This window comes from Hylobates moloch, unplaced genomic scaffold (assembly GCF_009828535.3).
Source record: "Hylobates moloch isolate HMO894 unplaced genomic scaffold, HMol_V3 SCAFFOLD_17, whole genome shotgun sequence".
NCBI lineage: Eukaryota > Metazoa > Chordata > Mammalia > Primates > Hylobatidae > Hylobates > Hylobates moloch.
Genome location: NW_026652292.1, coordinates 60,767,662 through 60,793,442, shown reverse-complemented (window position 1 = coordinate 60,793,442; position 25,781 = coordinate 60,767,662). Strand labels below are relative to the sequence as shown.

General features: G+C 44.0%; 1 protein-coding gene across 1 annotated transcript in view; it reads right to left on the bottom strand.

The window, feature by feature from the left end:
- Positions 1–2,595: 2,595 nt before the first annotated feature.
- Positions 2,596–25,781, bottom strand: part of LGI2 (leucine rich repeat LGI family member 2) — a 29,030-nt gene continuing 5,844 nt past the window's right edge. The window contains exons 4-8 of the mRNA XM_032135744.2: positions 25,561–25,632; positions 19,940–20,011; positions 18,754–18,923; positions 13,155–13,319; positions 2,596–5,110 (exon numbers count right to left, since the gene is read on the bottom strand). Of these exons, the coding sequence (XP_031991635.1) occupies positions 4,293–5,110; positions 13,155–13,319; positions 18,754–18,923; positions 19,940–20,011; positions 25,561–25,632 (1,297 nt within the window). The 3' untranslated portion in view covers positions 2,596–4,292. The remainder of the gene's footprint in view (positions 5,111–13,154; positions 13,320–18,753; positions 18,924–19,939; positions 20,012–25,560; positions 25,633–25,781) is intronic.

Below are 25,781 nucleotides of genomic sequence, written 5' to 3'. Positions count from 1 at the left end.
CCACTCCAGGAAGCTGTTGCACAGAATCTTTGGCCACTGCCTAATTAAAGAACTTCCTTCCTTCCGCAGCTGCAAAGGAGAGGCTGATACCTCTGCGGAAGAATCAGGAAGCCAGCTTAAGAGATTTTCTTTAGGTGGCAGGCAAATAGACTCCCCTCCTGCAGATCTTCATATACCCTTCATTATACCCCAGGCCAGAGAAATTTCCATCATGAGCACTCCTGACCGCCAAACCTCTGGCATCCCACGCTGATTTCTTTCCTAAAAATACACGGACTCTCACTCCATGGGGAAGAAAAATGCAACTCTGCCATTTCCAGTGTGCTCCCTGAAGGCTGATGATGGCCGAGAGCAATTCATCACCACTCGTGCGTTCAGGTTTTGAATTTTTCCTTCACAGATCTCTTCTTGTTTATCTGGTGGACAATGTGACAAGAACCAGATGTGTCTCAACCTCAACATCCTTCCCATAGCTATGCAGGGGGAGAAATAACCAGACCAGCTAGATATCCTCCTTACAACAACAGAAAACTATTCAAAATTTCTGGACCACTTTCAAGAGTGGGGCCTTGCATGTAAAAAGAGTGGGGCATGTAATTGCATGTTTGTTCATTGTTAAATGGACCAGTTGATTGAATGGTGTCTATTCAGTGTGATTTTTCCTCTGGCTATGCATTTTTTTTTTTTTTTTTTTTGTGACGGAGTCTCGCTGTGTCGCCCAGGCTGGAGTGCAGTGGCGCGATCTCGGCTCACTGCAAGCTCCGCCTCCCGGGTTCACGCCATTCTCCTGCCTCAGCCTCTCCGAGTAGCTGGGACTACAGGCGCCCACCACCACGCCCGGCTAATTTTTTTTGTATTTTTAGTAGAGACGGGGTTTCACCGTGGTCTCGATCTCCTGACCTCGTGATCTGCCCGCCTCGGCCTCCCAAAGTGCTGGGATTACAAGCGTGAGCCACCGCGCCCGGCCCTGGCTATGCATATTTTATTGCACTTTTTACTTTGTCTCAAGGTGCTGCCAAATTCAAAATCATGCTAGAAATGAAAGTCTTTCTCTGGGAGAGTATAGCAGGGTGTCTTAGAAAGAAAATACAATGTCTGCCCATCAGAGGGAAAGTTCTTGCTTTGCCGTCCCTATTGGATAACCATGGCAGGCAATTTATGTAGTTTTCATGTCTATTTCCTTCTCTCTGAAATTAGAATAATACCTGCCCTGCAATAAACTTCAGAGCTATTTATGAACAAATGAGGTGAATACTAATATGCATTGGAAAAACATAAAGCTTTGCTAAATGTAAGGTGGCCTTACCATCCACTGTCCAATAACACAGTGCTCTTCATGTCTAAGATTTATTTTTAGAGTCTTGATAACAGACTCATTCCCGACCCTATGGAGTATGGGGACAAGCCCCCTTTAAGGAAAGGCCTTAAAGCCACATGGCTGCACAGAGGGTTCAGTCCAGGAGCCTAGCCACAGAGTTCATAAAGAAGAAACAAGCTGAGCAGACGACCACCCAATGGGTGATGGGAGGGAAAGTAGAAGAAAGATCTGCCCCCTCCTTCAAGCTGATCTCCACTGGGGACGGTCCACATATTTTTCTGCTTTGCATTTTTGCTGTTGCTTGGTTGGTTTTTTGTTTTACATTATTACTGGAATAATGCTTCTTGCAGAAATTGTTTAAAACTTCAGGGATTCTTGGGATGGAGCAGTAAGATTAATGAAGCAAAGATTTCGCCACCCCGTGCCAAGAACATCTATGCTCCTTTAGTAAGTTGGCCAGAACAAATATCTCCTCCCACAGCATAGGCGCTCTGTAGACTGCAGGCTTTAGTCTTGTATAAAATAACATTATAAAAAAGGAAAACCTGATTGCAGTTGAGTGGGTCACCCACTTCTCACACCCCACCCATCACCTGTTTAGGTCGTTCTTTCACCTCCTAATTCCTCATCTGGGCTCAACAGCTCTCCCCATCCTAAGCCCGGCGTCCTGTGTTTCCTGGTTTCCCAGAATCTGGCAATGTGACCAGAATAGTGAGTGCAGGGGGTCAGTCGCTCATTTACCCTCAGAGGTACAGCTGGGAATGTGATACCTCTCTGCAGTGGCAACACTGTGAAGAGATGCCACCTTGCCATCCCTACAGGTGGCTGGAATTGGGAACATCACTTTGATCTGGCATAGTTGCTGGGACTGTCTAAATATCTCCCACAGTTTGCCAAGTACCCATTTTCCTGCCCAGGTTTGTCTGAGGGGTTCCATGCAACAGAAAGAATAGCTTGCCATCTTTAGGGCTGGAGGAATGGCAGAGCTCTTCCCCTTTCAGCTTCCAATGGGGGGACCTGGGCATTTGTAGCCTGTTCAAAGAAACCAAGAAGGCAAAAAAAAAAAAAAAAAAAAAAATGCAGAAGAAAAGTAATTTGCACTTAAAAATGAAAACAAACCACTTTTCTCCTGTTTGCTTGGTATTTTGTAGAAGTTTCAAGTAACAACACTACTATGTGTGGGTGAGTTCGTTCATTAAAATCCGTGGTTTCTGAGGCTGGAAGCCTCAGCCTACAGTCCCAGAATGTACCCAAGAGTGCTGATGTAACATCAATGCTTCATTCTCTGAGCGCTATTTATTGTCTCAGTCTTCATTGCTTAAAGTCAGGAAACAACAAACACATTCATATTTGTGGCAAAACATCTACCTACTCATGACATGGCAAATACTCATTTTACAATAACAATACAGTGCAATATGATCGTGCTACTTTCATGGCTAGGAATGAAGTTGTTGGGTATCTCTTTCAGAGCTACCCCTAAAGGCATTCACTTTGTATTCTCTGAAGAGAACCAGCTAACCAGGCGGAACATCCACTAAGAATCTTCCACACAACCAGACCCCAGGAGCTTCCCTATTGCCCATACCAGAGAGGCCCATTTGGAAATACACCGTCTGGTCTCTTGAGCACAGACCTGGAGTGTGGGGTTCAGCTTGGCTGGCTCCAAAGCTGGCCCCTACTGATTCGCCTGAGATCCCCAGCCTGCACAGGCTGATTCCACTGCCAACACATGGCCCCCAGTGAGCATGTGGGTCCTGGGGGGGTTTCCTTTGGTAAAGTACTGGGAGAGGAAGGAGTCTTCCTATCTGAGTATCTTGGGTTGTGATTTGGTGTGGGCTGCACTGGCAGCTGCAATAGCAGCAACTCAACAAAACGGGACTGTTACACAAGCGGGGCGGAAGGCAGGTGGGCTGGCAGGGAAGTTGGTATTCGATTACTTGAAATATTAAGTTGTCCAGAGGGCAAGGACATGCACAAATCAAAGGGCCACCTCTAGGTTTCAAAGCACGTTGATATCTGTATAAAGTCCCCTTTGACTTCGTAAAATCTCACTTCAAAAATTCTACCGAATGCTCATCAGACGGAAATAACTGTTTCATCCCTCTAAAGGATGAAATGAAAAGCACCATTCAGTCTTTGGCCTATCTGCTGGTTACCCACAAACTCAATGGGTGGGTTCCGAGAAGCAGATGAGCCATGAAGAGCATCAAACAAGCATTACTGCTCTGGCCACCACCAGGGTCAGCTTTGAACCATAAGAAAGAGGGAAAAACTCCTTTGAGTCGCTCCTGGGCCTACAGCCTGTGCTGGGTCTAGACATGTGTCACCAGAATATTGTCTTTGTGGTAGAGGAAGCAATGTCAAACATTAAATTGTTAACATATCCATGACAAGCATTCATATGAGCCAACAAAATCACCAAGGTTCTGCTATTAAGGAGGATTCAGGAAGACTGGGCATTACTGTCAGGAAACTGGGATGACTCAAAATAGCACTGCTGAGTGTTACAAGATTTTTAAACTAATAATCAGCAAATCTTTTCAGCTGACTTTTGGCTTTAAGAGTTCTTACCAAAAAGATTGCTAAGATGGAATGAGAGGGGCTCAAAGTTTGTTTTTTTATTTCATTATAAGAGCTGTCCCATCTTATCCAATTTTCTTCTCCCTCATTAAAAAGGGGGAAAAAAAGCATATTACATTTCTAGATGATAAGAGTAAATGCTGTACTCTTTTCTCAGAAATTACAGGCTTTAAGATTTTTTTTAAATGGTAGAATGGGCATGTCATGCAGTTAGCCAATAAATGCAATCCCTGATTAAAATGTGAGTTCTAAAAGTTTGAAAACCTCTAACTATTTCAGTGCTTTTTAATTTCAGAGCTCTGAGCCTGACTTTGATTTGTTTGTTGATTTTTCTTGGTCCTCTCTTGCAAGAGCTAATGCTGCATGTCTTTTAGTTTCACCCACCACACCTTCACAAACTTAAGTCAACAATGATATGTTCAAAAATCTTTGTTTTCCCTTTGAAACTGGATGCAAAAAAGAAATCTCTCCTGTCGGTGGAGACAGCTGTGAATGAACGAGGCGCCTGCACATAAATCTCCTTAAACTTTTTGAATAGCTGCTTCTCTTTATCCCACTGGTATATCTGAGAGAATGTATAGTCACTCCCCAGGGCCAGGTAGTGATTATCTTTAAAAGAAAAGGGCTGTAAGGTCATGGCCCCTCGGGATGGAAGAGCTTGGATCTCCACAAACTGCTTACTGTTCCACTTCATGACCCGGGAGTCCCCGATGAAGCGTGTAAGGGAAAGGTAGAGGGTATTGTGCATTCGGAAGCTCTTCACAGCCAGTACGTCCTCCATGTTGGGGATGTCACCATGGGGGACAAACTTCTTAGAGCTTTTATTCCACTGGAGGATGATGGGGACCTGGGAGCGGCTGGACAGGATGAGATGCGATTTTCCATCGATATCAACAAACTCCGCATCTGTGTCCCTGAACCACTCGTGCAGTGACTGGTAAGAATAGAATCCTTTGCTGTTCCATTTATAAACTGTGGACAGACCAGCCTTCGAGCTGTCTGCGATGACAAAGAACGTCTCGTCGTCGATCTGAAACAGCTCGATGTCATTGGGCTTGGAAATGCGAGAGACCTCTATGTCTTGGAATTTGACAAACTTGGTCCAGCTCTCATCGTATTTGTAAATGTGAGAGCCGCCGAAGAGCTGGGCTACCACCACAAAGACCTGATCATCGATGAGAATGGCCTTACAGCCCACGATGGACTGACCTGTGCTCCAAAATAAAGGAGAGGAGATTAGTGCAACTACAGCTAAAAACACATCTCCACTTGTACTCTTATACACTGCTGGTGGGAGTGTGAAATGGCACAGCCACTATGGAAAACAGTATGGTGATTCCTTGAAAAATTAAACATGGAATTACCCTATGAACCAGCAATTCCACTTCTTGGTGTATACCCAAAATAATTGAAAGGAGTGACTCAAAGAGATATCTGTACACCTAATGCTATAGACCAAATGTTTGTGCCCTCTCCATATGCATATGATGAAACCTCATCTCCAGTGTGATGGTATTTGGTAGTGGGGCATTTGCGAGGTGATTAGGTCATGGGAGCAGAGTCCTCAGGAATGGGATTAGTGCCCTTCCAACTCCCTCTGCCCTTTCACCACATAGACACAGCAAAGAGGTGGCCAGCTATGCAGTGGGTTCTTGCCACATACCAACTCTGCCAGTGTCTTGATCTTGGACTTTCCAGCCCCAGAACTATGAGAAATAAATTTCTGTTGCTTATAAGCCACTCGGTCTATGGTATTCTGTTGCAGCAGCCCAAACAGACTAAGACACTTACAACATCATCCTTCACAATAGCCCAAAGGTGGAAGCAACCCAAGTTGCTTCAATGGATGAAGAGATAGACAAAATGTGGCATATACATAAAATGGAATATTATTCAGCCCTAAAAAGGAAGAAAATTCTGACATATGCTACAACATGGATGGACTTTGAGGGCATTAGGCTAAGTGAAATAGCCAGTCACAAAAAGAGGAATACTATATGATTCCACTTATATGAGGTACCTAGAGCAGTCACATGCATAGAGACAGAAAGGAAAGGAGTGGTTTTCAGGGGCTGTGGGATGGGGGAAATGAGGAGTTGTCATTTAATGGCACAGAGTTTCAGTTTTTCAAGATGAAAAGCATTTGGAGGTTAGTTGTACAACAATGTGAATGTACCTAACGCTACTGACCAGTATACTAAAACATGGTTAAGATAGTACATTTTGTGCTATGTGTATTTTGCCACAATTAAAACAATTTTTTTTTTAATTGTTTAAAAATGTGCTTCCATAGAAATGGCCGCGTGAGGTCATCAGGGCCTCTGGAGTCCTCAGAGGCAGGCATACAATTCAGGAAACTCACTAATGTACCAAGGGAATTATCATCATGCTTTTAAATAAAGCTACATTAATTAGCTTGATTTAGCCATTCCACAATGTATATATATTTCAAAACAACATTTTATACACAAATAAATAGATACAATTTTCATTTGTCAGTTAAAAAAATGTGTATCCTTGAAAAAAAAAGTATTTCCTGACTCCATATGGCAGAAGGAGGCAATTAAACAGGCTTCTCCTGGGGCGGTGGGGGGTCGGGGGGGTAAGGGATGGTGAAAAAGGCAGGAATGAGGTCTCAGAGGGAGGAGAAAAAGATTTCTGAGTGTTCTTGAAGACATTTGGGCTCTTTTGATTTCCAGAGCCAAAGGAAGCCAAGTGGAGGCAGAAAGAGTAGGGTTAAACCTTATGACACAGACCAGGTGGCCCCGCACCTTGTAAGCTTTCTGACCCTGTGCCGGTTAACCCAACTCTCTGTGCTCAAGTTCCTCATTCGTAAAATGAGATTGAAGATGCTGCCAGCACTGATCTTACAAGTGACTGTAAGGATGAAATGAGATCATTCATGGCAAGCGTTTTTAGCATGGAGCACTGGCACCTAGGGGGTGATTGATCATTAGTGGCTATCATTATTGGACAATTGAAGCAATTGTCACGATAATCACAAGCCCTTGCCCCTTAGTGCTTGCCCATAGTGGGCATGCATAAATATCTAAAGGAGCGATAGTCTGATCTAGCTCAGGCGTCATAAAACTAAGACTTTGCAGAGACAGGGGATCATTTTCCGTGGTGACTCTCCTCTCTGGCTCACCTCCCACCATCTCTTCTCACCCTGCACCCAGATGCCCCCCAGACCTCCCCATTCCAGAAGACCAATCACTAAGCAAAGGACCACCTACAAGACCACTGATCCTCCATCTAGATCATTCGATTAAGGGTTATTTCTTTCCTTTAATTTTCTAGGCAATTTGGACCAAAGTGAATTTGGCCAGAATCCCAAATTCTAAGGATGATTCCATTTCTATCCTAAGGATTGGCCTTGGGGGCTGACACTGGGTGGTTTTCAGAGTGGCATTTACTTTTCTCTTTCACCATTCTGGCCTTCCTGCAAGGACCTAATCCCTTTTCCATGTTTAAAACTAATTATTGCATTGTTTTTCCCTGAGGATATGTGTGTTAAATGTTTACCAGAGCAAATTTTGAAAATACTAAGAGGTAAAACTTAAAAAGTGTGTAGGTATGACCAGGCACTATTCTAAGCACTTTACATGCATTTACTTATTTAATCCTTACAACAACTATATGAGGCATATACTATTCTTAGCGTCATCATCATCCCCATTTTATAAAGGGTAAAACTGAGGCACAGAGAAGTTAAGTAATTTATTAAAAGTCACACAGCTAGTATGTGGTAGAGACTGAGATTTAAATTCAGATAATTTGGCCTCAGTCTATACTCTGCTACCAAAGAACCAAAAAGCACAAAGAAGAAAATACAAACCAGTTGTACTATAAAAGTGAAGTAACACTTAAGATCTTGATATATTATTTAATTTTTAATCTATGCACATATTCAAATATTCTTTTTTTTAAAACTGGGGTTTATGTTATCCATAGATATTTTATAATCTACTTTTTTTTCACTTGGCGCCCATGCTGTGAACATTTCCTCATGTTGATGATTCTTCAACAACTTGATATTGACACTACACAGTATCCCATTGCATGGATGCACCATATTTTACTTAATTAATGCTCTACTGTTGGGCATTGCTATTATTTCTAGCTTTTCCTTATTGTAAAATAACATTTCCTTTAAAATATTGTTAAATAACGTTTTGATACCATCTGGCAGTGTTCTCAAGTGTAAGAATTGCTGGGGCAAATGTTGTGCCCATTTTTAAGCTTTTGGGTTTTAACTGCCAAGCTGCTCTTCAAAAGCGGCATTGATTTCCACCCTGCCAGCACTAATTGAGAGTGCAGGCTCCTCGTCCCCTTCTTGAGCACCTGGCTATGGAGGCCACCGCCCCCCAGAAGCATCCTAGAGATTTGTCTGTCACAGGCAAAGGACTGTGTGAAACAGAAGGAATTCCTTTCCTGTAGATGCTCTGTAACATACTCTGTCCAGGTTAGCATGGAGTTGTCAGTAGCAGACAAATCACTGTGTGTGTGTGTGTGTGTGTGTGTGCGCGCGCGCGCGCGTATGTGTATGTGTACGTAGGAAGAGGGATTACAGGTTGGAACATACTTAGCCTGCAGAAATCAAAAGGCGAACAAAATAAACCAAAATTGAGAAAGCCAAGATGAGGCGTAGAGAGAATAAGGGGAAGCGAACTTCAGGGTGAACATGACCATGGGTTCCTCTCTCTCCCCTGAGGCACAGGGAGAGCTGGAGCCGTCCCTTTGGCAACATGGTCACCAGGCCTGCAAAGGAGGAAGTGCATGGATTGAGAAAATCCTGCCCTGCCCTTGTCAACTTGGGGGCCACCCCATGGCCAAACAAGATGTCAAATGAGGTATGCACAGCACAGGGACGGAGAATGGTCCACATTTACCTCGTGCTTCTTGTAGGCAAGTAGCACCTAGGGCAGTGTCCTTGCCTACCCACGTGTGCTATCGGCCTTTCCCTCATGCCAGGCTCAATGCCAGCTACCGAGAGACAGCTCCTCTCCTCCCTCCATGGAGCGATCCCCCTTCCTTCTGTAGCACCACCTTCTACCTCCTTCAGGGAAGTCTGCTGGTCTCTGCATTCCCTACGCTCATGCAAGTTGTGGGGCAGTTTTAATGGAAATCAAAAAGGTAGAGTCTGTGGGGGGAAAAGGAGGCTTGCTCCTATTTTACCCCCATTAAATCCTTATAGTATTGGCCAGACACGTTGTCTCACACCTGTAATCCTAACACTTTGGGAGGCCAAGGTGGGTGAATCACCTGAGGTCAGGAGTTCAAGAACTCCATGGCCAACATGGTGAAACCCCGTCTCTACTAAAAATACAAAAATTATCCAGGCATGGTGGTGTGTGCCTGTAATCCCAGATACTCAGGAGGCTGAGGCCAGAAAATCGCTTGAATCTGGGAGGTGGAGGTTGCAGTGAGCTGAGATCACACCACTGCACTCCAGCCTGGGCAACAAGAGTGAGACTCTGTCTCAAAAAAAAAAAAAAAAATCCTTATAGTATTTCCCTAAGTCCAGTACTATGCTGATCCCATTTTGCAGATAAAGTGGAAATTCCTAAAATCTCCACTTTACAGATGAAAGGGGCTCATGCACATTAAATCACTTGGCCACCGCCACCAGCTAGTAAGGGCTGGAGCCAGGATGGTCAAAAGCCAGTCTGATGTTGGAACTCATTTCTTGGGCTTGGTGGTGAAAAGAGGAGCTGGGTGGGCTTCATGTCATGGCTGCCGAGCTATGGGATGATTCAGACTTGGAGACTGAGGGGCTGAGGAATCTTTGGAAACTAACAAGGTCCAGCAGGGCTCTGGCCCCAGCCACACCCACTCGGATCGCACTGACTTCCTCCCCACCAGCTCTGTGGCCTCCGTTGGGTCCAGGCCATGCTCGCTTGCCTGGATTCTGGATTCTTGCCACAGCCTCTTAGCTAGCCACTGTGCTTCGACCTTTGTGCCCTCACTCCAAAAGGCTATGTTTGACCCGGTAGCTGGACACAATCCAGCCTCTTAGCCAGGTACCTGCATCCTCCTGCCGCTGTACAAAACCCTCCATGGCTTTGCAGGACATTCAGAGGAAAAGCCAAGTCCTTCCTAGGACCTGTGAGACTCCATGATCAGCCTTTCTGACTTTGGACTCATCAACTGCAACTCCCCGCTGGCTCATCTGGCTCATCCCAAACCATCCCCCTGGATGTTCTTCAAACAGGAAAGATGCTCTCCTGCCTCTACCTTTGGACTTGCTGCTCCCTTTGCCTGGAATGCTCTCCCCCCTCTTCATGGGAACCAATCCCTGCAATCCCACAGGTCTTATTCAAGTAGCACCTTCTTGATGAGCCCTCTCCTGGACCCTCTACCCAAGCCTTCAAATCCTCCCACACACAGTACTCCACATCTTCCTTCTTCACTTTATTTCCCCTCCTTAGTACATTTCTGTCTGATGTGTTTTTTTAAATACTACAACTAATTTTACAATAATTATTACAATACAAATATTCTTTCTTATTGTCTCTTTCTCCCACTAGAATGGGAACTCCTGAGGGCAGAGGTTTTTTTGTTTTGTTTTGTTTTTTTGAGATGGAGTCTCACTCTGTCGCCCAGGCTGGAGTGCAGTGGCACGATCTTGGCTTGCTGCAACCTCTGCCTCCCGGGTTCAAGCAATTCTTCTGCCTCAGCCTCCTGAGTAGCTGGGACTACAGGCGCCTGCCACCACGCCCAGCTAATTTTTGTATTATTAGTAGAGACGGGGTTTCACCATATTGGCCAGGTTGATCTCAAACTCCTGACCTCGTGATCCACTTGCCTTGGCCTCCCAAACTGCTGGGATAACAGGCATGAGCCACCATGCCTGGCCAGAGTTTTACCTAGTTTATTCACTGCTGTTTCCCCAGCACCAAGAACATGCCTGGCTCAGAGTAAGTGTTCAAAAAATCTCTGAGAACGAATGAATAGATTTAAGAATGCCACCAGCTGCAGTATATCAGAAGGGCAGGAGTTCAAGACCAGCCTGGCCAACATAGTGAAACCCCGTCTCTACTAAAAATTAAAAAATTAGCTGGGTGTGGTAGCAGGTGCCTGTAGTTCCAACTACTCAGGAGGCTGAGGCAGGAGAATCGCTTGAACCCAGGAGGTGGAGGTTGCAGTGAGCCGAGACTGTGCCACTGCATTCTAGCCTAGGCAACAGAGCGAGACTCCATCTCGAAAAAAAAAAAAGAAAAGAAAAAAGAAAGACAGGGCTGTCCTACCAAGGTCAGCCTGGGACAGAAAACCAGTAGGGTACAACCATGGGAAAACCTGGGCTCAGCCCTGAATAAACAGTGGGTGACTGGACACGCCTAAGCCTTGACCTCATCATTTGTAAGGTTTTGAAAAGGATGGCAGCTTTGAGAAGCGCCCACTCTGTGCACTCAATCCTCATAGCATCCACCTGAGGCACATCCACTCCCCATTTCCCAGATGAGAAAACCAAGCCTCAAAGGCACGTTCTTCCTCGACCACAGCAGAGCTGGGAGTACAATCCATGTGCATCAGTTTTCAAAACCTGAACTCTTTCTAGTATGTATGCCTCCTCTCTCTAAAGAAGAGAGCTTTTGTCCTCTAACCTATGGGCAGGTGTAACTCCAAGGGCTGTTATGAGCTTCCAATGGCATAAACTAGGCCCTGGCGCCTCAGAGGCTCACCGTCAACATCGGCATTGGAACTTGTTCAAGAGCAAAGTTCAGCCAGGAACGGTGGCTCAAGCCTATAATCCCGCACTTTGGGAGGCCAAGGCAGGAGGATTCCTTGAGCTCAAGAGTTTGAGACCAGCCTGGGCATCATTGTGAGACCCTGTCTCTCCAAAAAATAAAAAATTAGCTGGGGGCAGTGGTGTGTGCCTGTAGTCCCAGCTACTTGGGAGGCTGGGGCAGAAGGATCCCTTGAGCCCGGAATTCCAGGTTGCAATGAGGCAAGATTACATCACTGCACTCCAGCCTGGGTGACAGAGTAAGAGGCTGTCTCAAAAAAAAAAAAAAAAAATCAAAAAAAAAACAAAAACAAAAAACAGCAAAGCTTCACTCTGTTCCCACCTCCTACCAGAGAGGAGGAGAAAAGGCAGAGAGGCCAGCTCATCCTCCCCTCTCCTATCTTCCATGTCAGGATAAAGGGGGAAGCACAAAACCACGTGGACAGGGACTCACTTCCTCATCTCTCTTGTTCTTGGCTTTCACAGCAGGTTCACCTGTGCTACTCTGTGCTGAGTCTGCACTTCCAAGAGTGTTACTCTCCGGAAGGTGAGCTCAGCACAGGGAGGCCAGATGGACCGACGGTGGCCAGCTCATCTGAAATGGCATCCTCGGAGCATCCGATGTACATCTCACACCGAGATACACTGTGAGATAAGGCTCATTAGCAGCTCTCCCTGCCTCCCCACACCCCTGTACCTTCTGGGAAGCCACTTGGTGCTTGGGAGACTCTTAGGAGCCTCCCAACCCAGAAATTCTGGCTTCTTGCTACAACAGTAAAAAGCTGCTCTAAGGCCACTTCAGGAACCTCTCAAGGAAACCCTCTCTTGGGGTGATAATCAGACCTTTGTGGTACTGTTTACACAGTATTGTTATCAGATTGCACGTTGATAAATGAGGAGTCGTTCAAAGGTTATTTCAAAAGCAAGTAGACAGTCCACATTCAGTAGGGCTAAGGCACTGGGATCCCATGATGGCACTGAAAGAAGCGTTAACTAATTCATATCCCAAATGCCTAATTTAGGGATCCATTTATTCTTATTTCGCATGTACTTACTAAAAGAAAGCAGTGATCACTAGGACTTAGCAAAGGGCACTAGGAACAAACTATAGGGTATGTGTGTGTGTGTGTTTGTTAGCATATTAGTTAACAATCAGCTTAATGAAAGTCAAAGCATCATTTAGCTGCTACAAAGCTGGTGCGGATTTGGGCTCCCATACTGCTCAGGACAAGGGATTCTCAGTGTGACTTCTCACCACTACTAGAAAATGCCTCCCACCACATGCAACCCATAAATGATCATCAATGATAAGCAGGATCACTACCTGAGGTTTCCACTCTCCCAGCAATGGACCACACCAATACAAAGACTGGAGAGACCCAGAGGGTAGGCTGGGACGTGTTCCCCAGCTCTAACCAGGTTAGAGAGCCGAGCTCTCCCTCAATACAGAGGACATTCCTCCTCCCACGGGCTTGCGGCAATGCTGAAATTAGTTCAACACATCTGATCAAAGCCACAACACACCTGTAATGTTGTCATAGCTCCGGAAATTCATTTCGATGTGGTCCCACTCCAGCACCATGCAGTTCTCCATGCTGGGCTGCGCGATGGCCACGTACACATCGTTCTTGGAGTTGAACGTATCCACTGAAACCGACTGGTAGGGTAAAGTCTGATGAACAACAAAATCTGGGAATGGGGTTTAAAAAGAAAAGGGTTCATAAAATCTCCTGCAGGGATTATCAACCACTATCACCTTTCCGTCATCCCATCAGCTCTGAAAAGGACTGGGGAGGAGGAGGAGGACAGGAGAGATGCAACACAAACATCACAGCGTATTTTACTCTGGGACATTCCAGAAAGAGTCCTGGCGTGCACAGGATTATCAGACAGAATGCACAGCTTCTAGTACAGCTTCCTGTGGAGAAACAGCTTCCCGAGTTTGGCTAAAGGATCTCAGAGTTTTAAACATATTTGGTGAGACTTGGCTTTCAAAGTGGTGAGACGGACAGGACGCCGCACAGCAACATTCTCAAAACTGCCATGCAAATCACTCTGTGACAAGCGGGGGCCGCGGTCCAGTGAGTTTGGAAAATGCTGTACTTCCAGCTCTCTCAGAACAGCCCCTGTAGGGAAGAAGTCTGTTTTTTGTTTGATGTGGTGCTTCTCAAACTTACCTGACCCTTTACCTGCAGTTCTTATAAACCCAAGCTTAGGATTACCTGTCAGCAGACAACCCCACTGCACGTTCAGAATGAACGGTACACTCCCCAAATGGCACACTGAACATTGGAAACCAAATCAAACCCTCTGCTACAGTCTCAAGGGTATTATGGTTCCTACCCACTTAGCCTAGCACAAAGTGAGTGCTCAATACATGTTACCTTTTAGAGGTGCCCCTCCCTTCATTCTGGGGGCAGAGTAGGTACTTACTGAATACTGATTGGCTAAACCAGTGTGAGTGGACTGGCCTTGCTTCTCAGCCCACTCTAAAGACTACAGGGGAGGGGACGGAGGCTGAGTGGTGCATGAAGATGTGGGGAGAAGGAGAAGAAAAGAAGAGGCTGCCTCTGCAGCCCAACAGGCAGGAGGTGACTGAGGGAGAGCGTGGACAAGTGGCTCTAGTGGACGGGGTACCTTCCCATCCCCAAGTCCAGAGCAGGACATCCTGGTGAAGGGCTGGGGCTCGGAGATAAGACAAACTGGCCTTCTGATTCAGGATTATTTCAAAAGCAAGTAGACTGTCCATATTTAGTAGGGCTAAGGCACTGGGATCCCATGACGGCACTGAAAGAAGCACTTTTAGTTACATGACCTTTGACAAGACAATTGAGCCTCAGGTTCTTTTTTCACCTGTAAAATGAAGGTGGTGTCTATTTCAGGAGGTTGCCGTAAAGACTAAATGCAAGAGTACATGTAAGTATATACTGCAGTGCTATGGTGATCACTCAGTACTTGACGTACGCAACAATGATAGTATTCAGTTGCCTACTTGAAGACTTAGGGAAGAGTCACAGCTCTCCCTCAATCCCCTCCCACCACCAAAATAATAGTTGCTTGGTCAAAGATAAATAAACAGAAAAAAGTGAACCTCTGTTCACTCCTGTTGGCACTGGCAGTGCCAACAGTGTAAAAGCCAGAAAGCATGTGTTCACTGCACAAGACTCTGCTGGTTTCTGTGTTCACACGTAGACAGAGAAAGGGGAAATGGCAGCAGTCATCATGTGCTCCCTCTTCTGGGGATATAAAAGGACTTGGAGAATACAGCTGCTTTCTTTTAATTACAACCAAGATGGCTATAAACTCCTCTCCTACATCTCCGGTTGCATTCGACTAATCCGAGTCTGCCAAAGGTTCTAAGCACTCCCGTGATGCCCATAACTCACTCACCTCCTCCCTCCCATTAGCCTCCCTACTGCACTCTGAATTCTCAGAAACATGAGCATTTGCTTAAAAAGGCAGGCTGTTTAAAGTGTACACTAGAAAGTTTCTGTTTTTATTGAAGAATCCCAGGATGAAAAGAAGCTGTCACAGTGCAGAGCATTTTATAAATCTAGCATTTCATGGCCCTGTTTTAATCTATTTTCCCCATACAGTGGTTTCACAATATTTTCTATATACTATCTGGCATAACACAGATTGTTAAATCATCTGAATTACAAATCTAACTCTTAGTAGAAGACCCCACCCCACCCCACCCTCACAAAAAAGGGAGGAGAAGGAGGAAGAAGAGGAAGAGAAGGAAAAAGGAAGAACGAGGCCAGGCAAGATAGGCAAGATGGCTTGTGCCTGTAATCCTGGCAGCTTGGGAGGCCAAGGCAGGAGGACTGCTTGAGGCCAGGAGTTTGAGACCAGTCTAGCTGACACAGCAAGACCTTCTCTTTACTAAAAATTAAAAAAATTAGCCGGGCATGATGGCGCATGCCTGTAGTCCCACCGCTCTGGAAGCTGAGGTGGAAGGATCAATTGAGCCCAGGAGTCTGAGGTTGCAGTGAGCTATGATTGTGCCACTGCACTCTAGAGAATGAAAAGAAAATGATTGATGCATATATGTTTGTGGGTATCAGAGAAGAGGACCAGAGGAATTTAAATATCTTCTCCCACCCCCAGTTAAATTTACTTCTCACAAACAGCAAAAGCACGTTCTTGTGGAAAGATCTCAGAAATACACATATTGATGTGATATCAATTTACTAGTGTTAAAATATTAATGGCACTCTGCAAAAAGAACTGCCACTTCCATTCACACTGGATTAAGTTCATGATGTCAGTGGGACTTACAATTTAGGCCTTTCTCCCAGTGGAATCAACAGATTTTTACATAGCTATTTATAGCACTTGCAGAAAATCAATTATACATGACGCCGATCCTGCTGGGAGAGAAACTGCACATTAATGCATTATTTCCCTTTGCATTTTCATCAGCCCTGAAAAGGGGAAGCTAACAGGACAATTAGGATGCAAAATTCACTTCCTCTAAGGAATTTAGTGAATTACCCACCTAACACAAGGAATCATCGGTAGGTAACAGGGACTTTTGAGGTGGTTAAAAATAGACTTGAAGGGGAGGGTTCAAGAGCCGATTGATCTAAAGACCTGAAACAGCCCAATGGTGGCTTTGTGGTATCAATTACACCCCTTGGCCAAGGAATAGAATGGTAACAGTACCTTCCACTGTCTGGGAAAAAACAGTGAGACAGGAGAAAACTCACCCCTTTTCTGAAAATTTGAGTTGAAAAGGAAAACAACCGTATCCAGAAAATGTGCTTCTTTCTAAACCTTTGGCAAGAATACGATAACTCTACCATGAACTCTCGAATTTGACTTTCCATTTTCCCTCCATTCTCATTTGTTCCCCCCACCCTACGCCTCTACTCCCCATCTAGCTTTTAATGAAGCAACAGAGGCTGAGGTTTGATCTGAACAGAAGATATGAACCCCGAACACTCAACAATTTGTTGACATAGTTCTTACATGGCAGGGCCTATATTTGGGGGTGGGTCACAACTTCGTTGCACCATTTTTTTCCCCATGGAAGAAACTATCAGCAAAAGCCTCATCTCTGTTTGTGAGTCTTAAAGGGATAAAACCATAGCAAAGCCAGAATTATCATCTCCCTCTCACCAGAAAGCCTAGTGCTGACTTTCTAAAGTTTAGTAGGAAGCTTGTTCGTGAAGACAAATACTGCATAAGACAGAGAAGGCTCTGAGATGTGTTAAGGCCTCTTGCTGCTCCATGTTGGGATGAGGACAGGTTACCTCAGTTCCAAGCTACCACCATTCCAATAACAATTCTCAGAGCCTGGATCACTTTCATAACCATGCCCAGGGCCCTAAGTTCAGAAAATATGCTTTCTTGTAGAAATTATTTCCTATTCCCACGGCCCTCTAGCCCATTACTTCCATCAGAGATTAGCTAAGTTTCTCCACGCTATGGCCAGGTGTGAAGAGAACAATGGAAAATCTGCAGATTTCACCTTGGCGTTTCAAGAATTCTCCAGAGAAAATGGAGAAAAGGTAGTGAGAAGTCTCAGTGAGCTTTGGTTTAGCTTTGGTTTAATTCAATTTAATTTAATTTAGCATTTAATGCCAAATAGTCTTGAATGCCCAACCTTTTGGTGCAAATGTTATCGACTACGACCTCTGATTTATTGCCCTTGCCCTAAAATACAATAAATTAACCTCCTAGTGGCCTCAGCTGACTCTGGGGCACCTGCCAATTACACAGCTGAATAAGCCCCTATTTGATGATGAAAGGAAAGGTCATTTCTGTGAGATTTCAGGTTGTCTATAGGAAAAGAATAGAACTTGCAGGGTCCCTTATTTACAAACAAAGATACCTAGAAATGATCTTTACTTTGTGGGTTTTTGTTTATTTGTTGGAAGGTGGTAGCGGGGATTGGCCTAAATGTGATATTTTGTTCTTGGAGTTTTGGTGTCTTTTGAGTTTCTGTAACTATTTTCTGTTTCTTATTCCTGCTGCTTCTCCTGACATGACTTGAGGCTTTGTAGATATCAGCTCTCAGCCCGAATGTTTATTTTTTATAAATCGGGTAAGCAGGTTTCGTACAGAGGCCTGATCATCTCTCTTAGCTTTAGAAGCTAAGCCTTTCCCATGGAGATACTCACCAATGCCTTTGGCCTCATGTTGTGACAGTGGAGGCAGTTAGTATTTTGGTTTTATTTTATAACCTGAAAAATGTATAAACTGAAAGTTTGTGGCAGGCCCTGGAAAACAAAATCAAACTTTCTTTACATTTTTCCCTCAATAGGAGTTGTTTCCTTTTGATAACTAGTTGTTAACTTTTATTTTCTATTTTGCCATTGGTTATAATTTACCTAGTTATCTCTTCTTACATGGGACTCTGAAAGTCGTTTGTGGGTTTAAAAGTCTGGTGTTTGGGCCAGGCGCAGTGGTTCATACCTGTAATCCCAGCACTTTGGGAGGCCGAGGCGGGCGGATGATGGGGTCAGGAGATCGAGACTACCCTGGCCAACATGGTGAAACCTGGTCTCTACTAAAAATACAAAAATTAGCCGGGTGTGGTGGTGCACACCTGAAATCTCAGCTACTCAGGAGGCTGAGGCAGGAGAATCGCTTGAACCCAGGAGGTGGAGGTTGCAGTGAGTTGAGATCATGCCACTGCACTCCAGCCTAGGTGAAGAGTGAGAATCTGCCTCAAAAAAAAAAAAAAAAAAAAAAAATTCTGGTGTTTGTTAGTTAAGTGTCCAATGAACATCTTCCTAAAGCAAGAGAACAGTCTCAACCGAGTAATTTAGGCCTCCCTGCACTGGCCTTCTACGAAACCTAGACGGATTTGAAAATGTTCTCCTGCCAAACCCACAAGTTTATACTTTGACTTAAGAAAATGAAACCCTTAGAGAAATTTGAATTTTGTAAAGAAGCAAAAATAAAGCCAGGGCAGTTAACAAAAATTCTCCCAAACTTTTGAGATATTTTCCTTACCACATCGATTCATTTCTTTAGAATGTTTAAAATTTCTCTAAAACAATTTTGATAAACAGTTCTATATTCACTTTTCCCCACTCTCTGTTGACAATCTAAAAGAAAGACAAAGAGGTTATTCTAAATCTCCGTGTCTGATGAGATAGGCTCTGAATACCTGTAGTGGTGCATTCATAGTCAAAGCTGGTCACATCATTTAGCTTCTTTTCCTGATACTCTGGTGGACCAATACACAGCACATCGGAAACGGTGGAATTTGTCATCTTCAACCACAGGTATAGCCACTTGGCTTTGCAGTCACATTCAAATTTATTACCCCTCAAATCTCTAAAAATCAAAATAAAACACAAACACATACAAAGAGAAATAGATGTATCTGACATGTTTTGGTAGTAACACGAAACTCCAGAATTATTAACATCCTGATATATTTAAAATCCCCTAAAAATGGAGTTTAAAAATTTTTGTAATTAATGCCTCCTGTTTCTTGTATCTATCATTGACTTTATTTAATACTCCTCAGCACCCAGGAATTTAACTGCATAAATGTATAATGTTCAGAGAGCTCTCAGCGAGGACATATCATCTCTCCAAATGCTCCTGTCTCCACGACATGCTGGAAATGGGAGACATATGACAGAAGAGCAGCCCCCAACAGAGGTTCTCATAAACATAAAGAGGATATTGTAGGAAGACAGTTTTCACAAACACAATTGAAACTTCAAGCTCTTATTAAAACTACATTCAGTAGGCCAGGCACGGTGGCTCATGCCTGTAATTCTAGCACTTTGGGAGGCCAAGGCAGGCAGATCACCTGAGGTTAGGAGTTCGAGACTAGCCTGGCCAACATGGTGAAACCCTGTCTCTACTAAAAATACAAAAATTAGCTGGGGGTAGTGGCGTGCGCCTGTAGTCCCAGCTACTCAAGAGGCTGAGGCAGGAGAATCACTTGAACCCAGGAGGCAGAGGTTGTAGTGAGTCGAGATCATGCCACTTCACTCCAGCCTGGGCAACAGAGCAAGACTCCATCTAAAAAAAAAAAAAAAAAAACTACATCCAGTAAGAAGCAATGCTAGAAGATAAAGCAGGTGAACGTGCCATCTCGGGGAGGTGACCTCCCACCCAGCAAGTGTGATTTACCATTGGCCTCATGGTGCTAAGTATAAAATGGCAAAATCCAACACAATACAAACTGAAGGCTATTTCCCAGGATACACTACTTTTTTATAGATTTTTAGCCACAGCATAAAAGAAATGCATAAAAGAAAGGTGAAAGGAGATTGAAAGACATGATTAACCAGGGCACAATGACAAGCACACATAAACTAAATTTCATTACTTACAGTTCAATCAGGGAGTCTAAATCACTGAAGACATCCCTTGGTAGTGCTTTTATGTGGTTATTGGCCAAAGAACTAGAACAAGAAAGTCACATTGCAATGTGGTTATTATCTCATGCTCTGTCACTCTCAATTCCCTTCAGATAAAGCTATTGACTTACAGCACAGCTTTGGTCATCAATACTGAGATAGAGAAATGAGCTTAGTTATGTAAATATAACATAAGAGATGCTGGATTATAATACAAATTTTCTTTCTTTTTTTTTTTTTTTTAACAAAAAGCACTTTTTAAGCTCTTTACGTATATTTGTGCAACCTCAGATGGCTTCCCATGTTTCTTGGAATCAAAGCCAAAGTTCCTTCAGTGGCATGCAAGACCTTTTATTGCCTGGCTACCTCCACTCTTGCTTACCTAGGAGACCCCATCTCATCGGTCTCCAACTACTCAGTGGATCTCTGATCTAGCCACACTGGCCTCCTCGCTATTCCTCCAACAAGTGAGGCATGCTCCTACCCTCCAGGCCTCTGAACTTGGTCATCTGCCTGGAATGTTCTTTCCCCAGCTATCCATTTGGCATTCCATTGCCTCCTTTGGGTCTGTCCTCAAGTATCACCACCTTCTCAGGCCTCTGCACATCTCCCTTCCCTGCACCGCCATCATTTGGCACACTACATATTTTAATTATCTATTTGTTTACTGGCTGTGTATTCCCCCTCTACATAAGCCACATGAGGACAGAGATTATTGTCTGTCTGTCCACTGCTGTATCCCCAGTTCCTAGAACAGTGCCTGGCACACAGCAGGCACTCAGTATATCTTTGCTGAATTAATCTATTAAGCACCAAAGTGAGAGTGATAAAAGAAGATTTACAGTCTTGTCCCAAGAAGTTCCCTAATGGTCCATCTAAGTGAATTCTATTACTCGTGACTCTAAGAAAGGACTCAGTTAATACTCCTTTACATAAAGAGACTCAGCTCTAACCTTTAAGAATAACGTAATAAAATCTCAACCAACCAGAATGTGTAGGGAATGATTGACCATGATCAATTTCATTTTCACATTAATAAAGGTTGACCCAAAACCATTTTGCATTTTTGCTCATGGTGTTAAAGATCATTCGAAGACGTCTTAGTCCACACCCCACCTCCAGGAAATAGACTAGAATGCACAGCATCAACTCTTTCTCCGATGATTCAGGATTTTGCAGTGCCCTGTCATCATCCTGTGAAGATGAATGTCCATGGTGCAGGGCTGTTGATGTAGAAAGATGTGGAATGTTGAAATGATGTACACTGAGTTTGTGATTTCCCCAGGCACTGCACTCTAATGTGAGTCAGCCAAGAACCTGATGCCTACTTTTGTTTTCTTTTACACATATGAATGCAAACAGCAAAACATATAAATGACAAACATGTAAGCGATTCAGCCCCAACCGATTTAAGATATCTATGAAATGTGTCTTCTGTATAATCATAACGACCCATCCCAGAGAGATGAATTAAAGAAATGAGTCTTCCTACCTAGAGTCGGTTAGCTGGGCATAGTAGAAAGCTTGGAGCCCGAATATTCTTGCTTCAAGACACCAAGTTAATATGGGGAGACCCATAGTTTCTGAATTATGCCCCTTTCCATCTAGGTAACCACAAATGGATTTCTAAATGACGTATTTGTACATTTTTAACTGTGTTGGAAAATAGACTGAATATGTAATCATACTGAAGCTACTCTGAAAGAGATATTGGAAATTTTAAAAAGGGGGTTGTTCATTTTGATTGTTTTTCCTGGTCGATGGTCACTTTTTCTGGAAAGTAAAGTACAACAATGTTTTAGCTAATTAACATTATTAGCTAAAAACATCAGCTAATTGAAAGTTATTGTATTGATATGATAAGTATACATGGAATGGTCAAAGCCAAAAAAAAAAAAGCAGAGTGTTTAGCAACGTTCCAAGTGTTCAATTTAGATTTCAGAAAGCAGAATTATTTAGATGGATTATTCACCCCACTCACACTAAGTGCTTAACACCTGCCTTTCCACTTAATTTTGTCTACAAATCATGGCACTTACTTTATTTCTAAAACTATTTAACAGCTCTCTATCCCTTGGGCTTCATGGGACTGCTGGAAACAAATGTTCTAGATTTTAGTTACAGATTGGCACAGCTCCTTCAATGCTTTGAAACCTGATCTATGTCTCTTTTCCTATGCATGTGAGTCTGTAAGCAGTGGAAAAGTTCATAAAAGATAAAAATCAGCTGCTTAACTTCAACAAGCAAATTCCAAATAGGAACTTCCGTAAGCATGGGGATGAACTTTAGAGACCTGGTATCTTCTCTTTGCTTAGAGGTTTTTAAAAGGGGAGGGAGGTGAATTGATTCATTCTTTAAACCATATATTAAATGCTTGAATTACTAAATACATCTCCAGCCTAGAGGAGTCAACTTTAAAAGTCTCCTGGCCAGGCACGGTGGCTCAGGCCTGTAATCCCAGCACTTTGGGAGACCAAGACAGGCGGATCATGAGGTCAAATGAGACCATCCTGGCTAACACGGTGAAACCCTGTCTCTACTAAAAATACAAAAAATTAGCCAGGCATGGTGGCACACGCCTGTAGTCCCAGCTACTCGGGAGGCTGAGGCAGGAGAATCACTTGAACTCGTGAGGCAGAGGTTGCAGTGAGCCGAGATCACGCCACTGCACTCCAGCCTAGGTGACAGAGAGAGACTCCATCTCAAAAAAAAAAAATAGCCACCTGACTTGTCCAGAAGTAGAGCACATATGGGAAATCCAACTCCATTAAGAAGCCATCCATCAATTAGCAAATCAGAAAGTACGTCCTGCTGGCTTAGCCCTGTACTAGACACTGGCGAAAGAACAGAGCTAAGGGAAGATCACTAAATGTCCTGCCCTGCAAGAGCTTCCAACGTGCTGGCAGACAAAACAAACACCCAGGCAACAGCACCAACCAGTATGGCCACTGTAGACAGTGAAGTGCTGGCTGCATGAAGCCAATGGCAGGAGGGAAGAGGAAGATGGAGAATGGCTTAACTGGGGAGATAGAACTTAACCTGGACTTTGAAAGAAAAGGCAGATGCCAAGAGACCAAGGGCAGAAGAAACAGCATCCCGGGCAAGGGAAAGGATGTGAGGAAAAGCAGTAGGATGAGGTGGGGGAGCATCGAGTGCTTGATGTTCTGAGGACACTCAGAGAAACGAGGTTAGAGAACTGAGGAGAGGCTTGACTTGTAGACTTGACCGCAGGGTGGTCCTACTCACTGGGATGAGCTGATTCTTCTCTAACACATTCCGTGCTCTGTGGACTCAAGTGCAGGACTCCCTCACTCCCTCTGTGTTTGTGTTCTCTGTGCATAATACCACAGAAAAGGAGGTGCCTCTTGCACACATGTACACATGATAACACATGAAACAAACACATAAGCATGCACATAGGAACACAGTTATGTACACTCATGTATATAAGTCCATGCATCCAAGGACACTTTGTATACCTGCACAAAGATATGCAAATACCCGTGCATGATACCTGCTTGTTCACACCCTCCTGCTGATGGAAGAACCGCAGCCATCTGAGCAAACGAAAGGTGCCGTCTGGGCTAACTCAGCCCGTCACATGGGCTTTGCTTTAGGTTTATAATCTGCCCAGAGCTTTTGCTCAAATACAAAGCCCTAATTCCTGACTTCTGGGAACCAGACTCATCTGGCCACAGCTGTTCCTCTTCAGACACCCACAGCTGTCTCCTTAGCAGACTCTGTCTGGCCACCCAAACTGCCAAAGATACTTGACGGGCCATGGAGGAAATTGGGACTTCTTAATGCGTGGAGGGAAGGAATGATGTTGATGATGACGATGATGACGATGATGATGATGATGATGATGATGACGACGACGACAACACCGGCTATGCCTTGAGCATTTACCATGGGTAATGGGCTAGATGCTTTGCAAGCAAGCATTAACCCTTTATGTACAGCAATCCTATGAAATCAGTATAGTTATCCCTATTTTAAGGAGGAGGAAATTGATCTCAGAAAGTTAAGCAATATTAATAAATCATGGCCTTGAGATTTAAACCCAAGCCTATATGACTCCAAGCCCACAATTGTAGCCTCTACAGGAATCTGGGGAGTTGACACTTAGGTTGAATCTGAAAAACAATAAAGGCTTTTATAGGAAGAAATGAAGACCTAGGACATTCTCCAGTACCAACTATGCTGACACAGATGTTTGGGCCTCCCACGTCTGCTCTCTCATCTCCTTGCCCCACAGGCTTTAACTTACGCAGAGCCTCTACTTGTGGGCATTCCAGACTCAAGTGCTTGCTCAGCCTATTGACAACCCCCTTTGCCACTATCGGGGCTTGATGTGAATGGTTTCCTCATTAGATGACTATGTCCACACTGTACCAGTCAGGGTTACACATGCTGAAGGTACTACCATCCTTGCCCAACACTTCCAGTCAAAACCCTCCAATTTTCCCAACTGTCTTTATGGCGGGCAGGCTGACTACAGAGATAAGATATGTTATCTTACTCAAACTCAAAATATCTATCATGCAAATGAGACCTGGTTCCTGGCTAACGAATTACTCCTACCAAGACAATGAGTATTTTTACATTTTCATAAACACAGCCGCTATTTTTTCTAGTTTTATAAATTTTATGCATTTGCTAAGTGTGTGTACTTGCTTCATCTTTATATGCCAGTTTCAAATCAATTTCTTTATCTCCAGAAAGCTCTTAAAGAACCAGAGAGCTTAGTTGAAACCACAGATTAATCCAATATAAAAGAAAAAGTGATTTGCATTCAAATGAGAGGAACCATGAAAATGTCTCTATTCCACTTTGTCCTAATTCTGATCCAACATTCCACCTAGTCATCTAAGCCTTGGTTCCAAAATCTGTAAAATGGGGACTCACAGATTATTATGAAAGATGAAGAAGAGAAGGCTCACTAAGCACCCAGCCCTGTGCCTGGTGCCAAGCAGGTATAAGACCCACAATAATTTCCTTCCCAGCCAGGTGCAGTGGCTCACGCCTGTAATCTCAGCACTTTGGGAGGCCAAGGCAGGTGGATCACTTGAGATCAGGAGTTCGAGACTAGCCTGGCCAACATAGTGAGGCCCTGTCTCTACTAAAAATACAAAAATTAGTCAGGCGTAGTGGTGTGTACCTGTAATCCCAGCTACTCAGGAGGCTGAGGCATGAGAATGGTTTGAACCCAGGAGGCAGAGGCTGCAGTGAGCCGAGATCATGCCACTGCACTCCAGCCTAGATGACAGAGTGAGACTTCGCCTCAAAAAAAAAAAAATTTCTTCTCATCTCCTCCATCAAGCAACACAAGTCCCTCACACCCCAGGATGCTCCTTAATTCCCACACAGTCATGTGGCCTATAACTGCAATTCAGGTTGATAGAGATGATAATAAAGACAAGTATGTGCGTACTCACAATGAGCCAGTGTCTGACTGTCAACATAGAAACCTCTTGAGTAATCTAGAAATTCGTTTCCTTCAGGGACTGTTAGAGCCAAGAAACAGAGAGGCTCCAGGAAACAAATCTTACTCCACATATTAGAGGACCTTCGATACTTTTCATAGGACTTACAGGTGAGTCAGGTCACGGAGGCCACGAAAGGCATTTCTTGAAATGGTTTCTATTTTGTTCCCTTCAATGAACCTAAGAGGAAAAGTTGTATAATTAAAATGAATTTTCTCTCCTTAGCATCCCTAAAAAAACTATGTTGGTAAGCTTTCAGAATAAAATCTAAAAGTATTCCTGAATTATAAGAATTGATCTCTGAAGACTAGGTCGGCTACACCAAATTC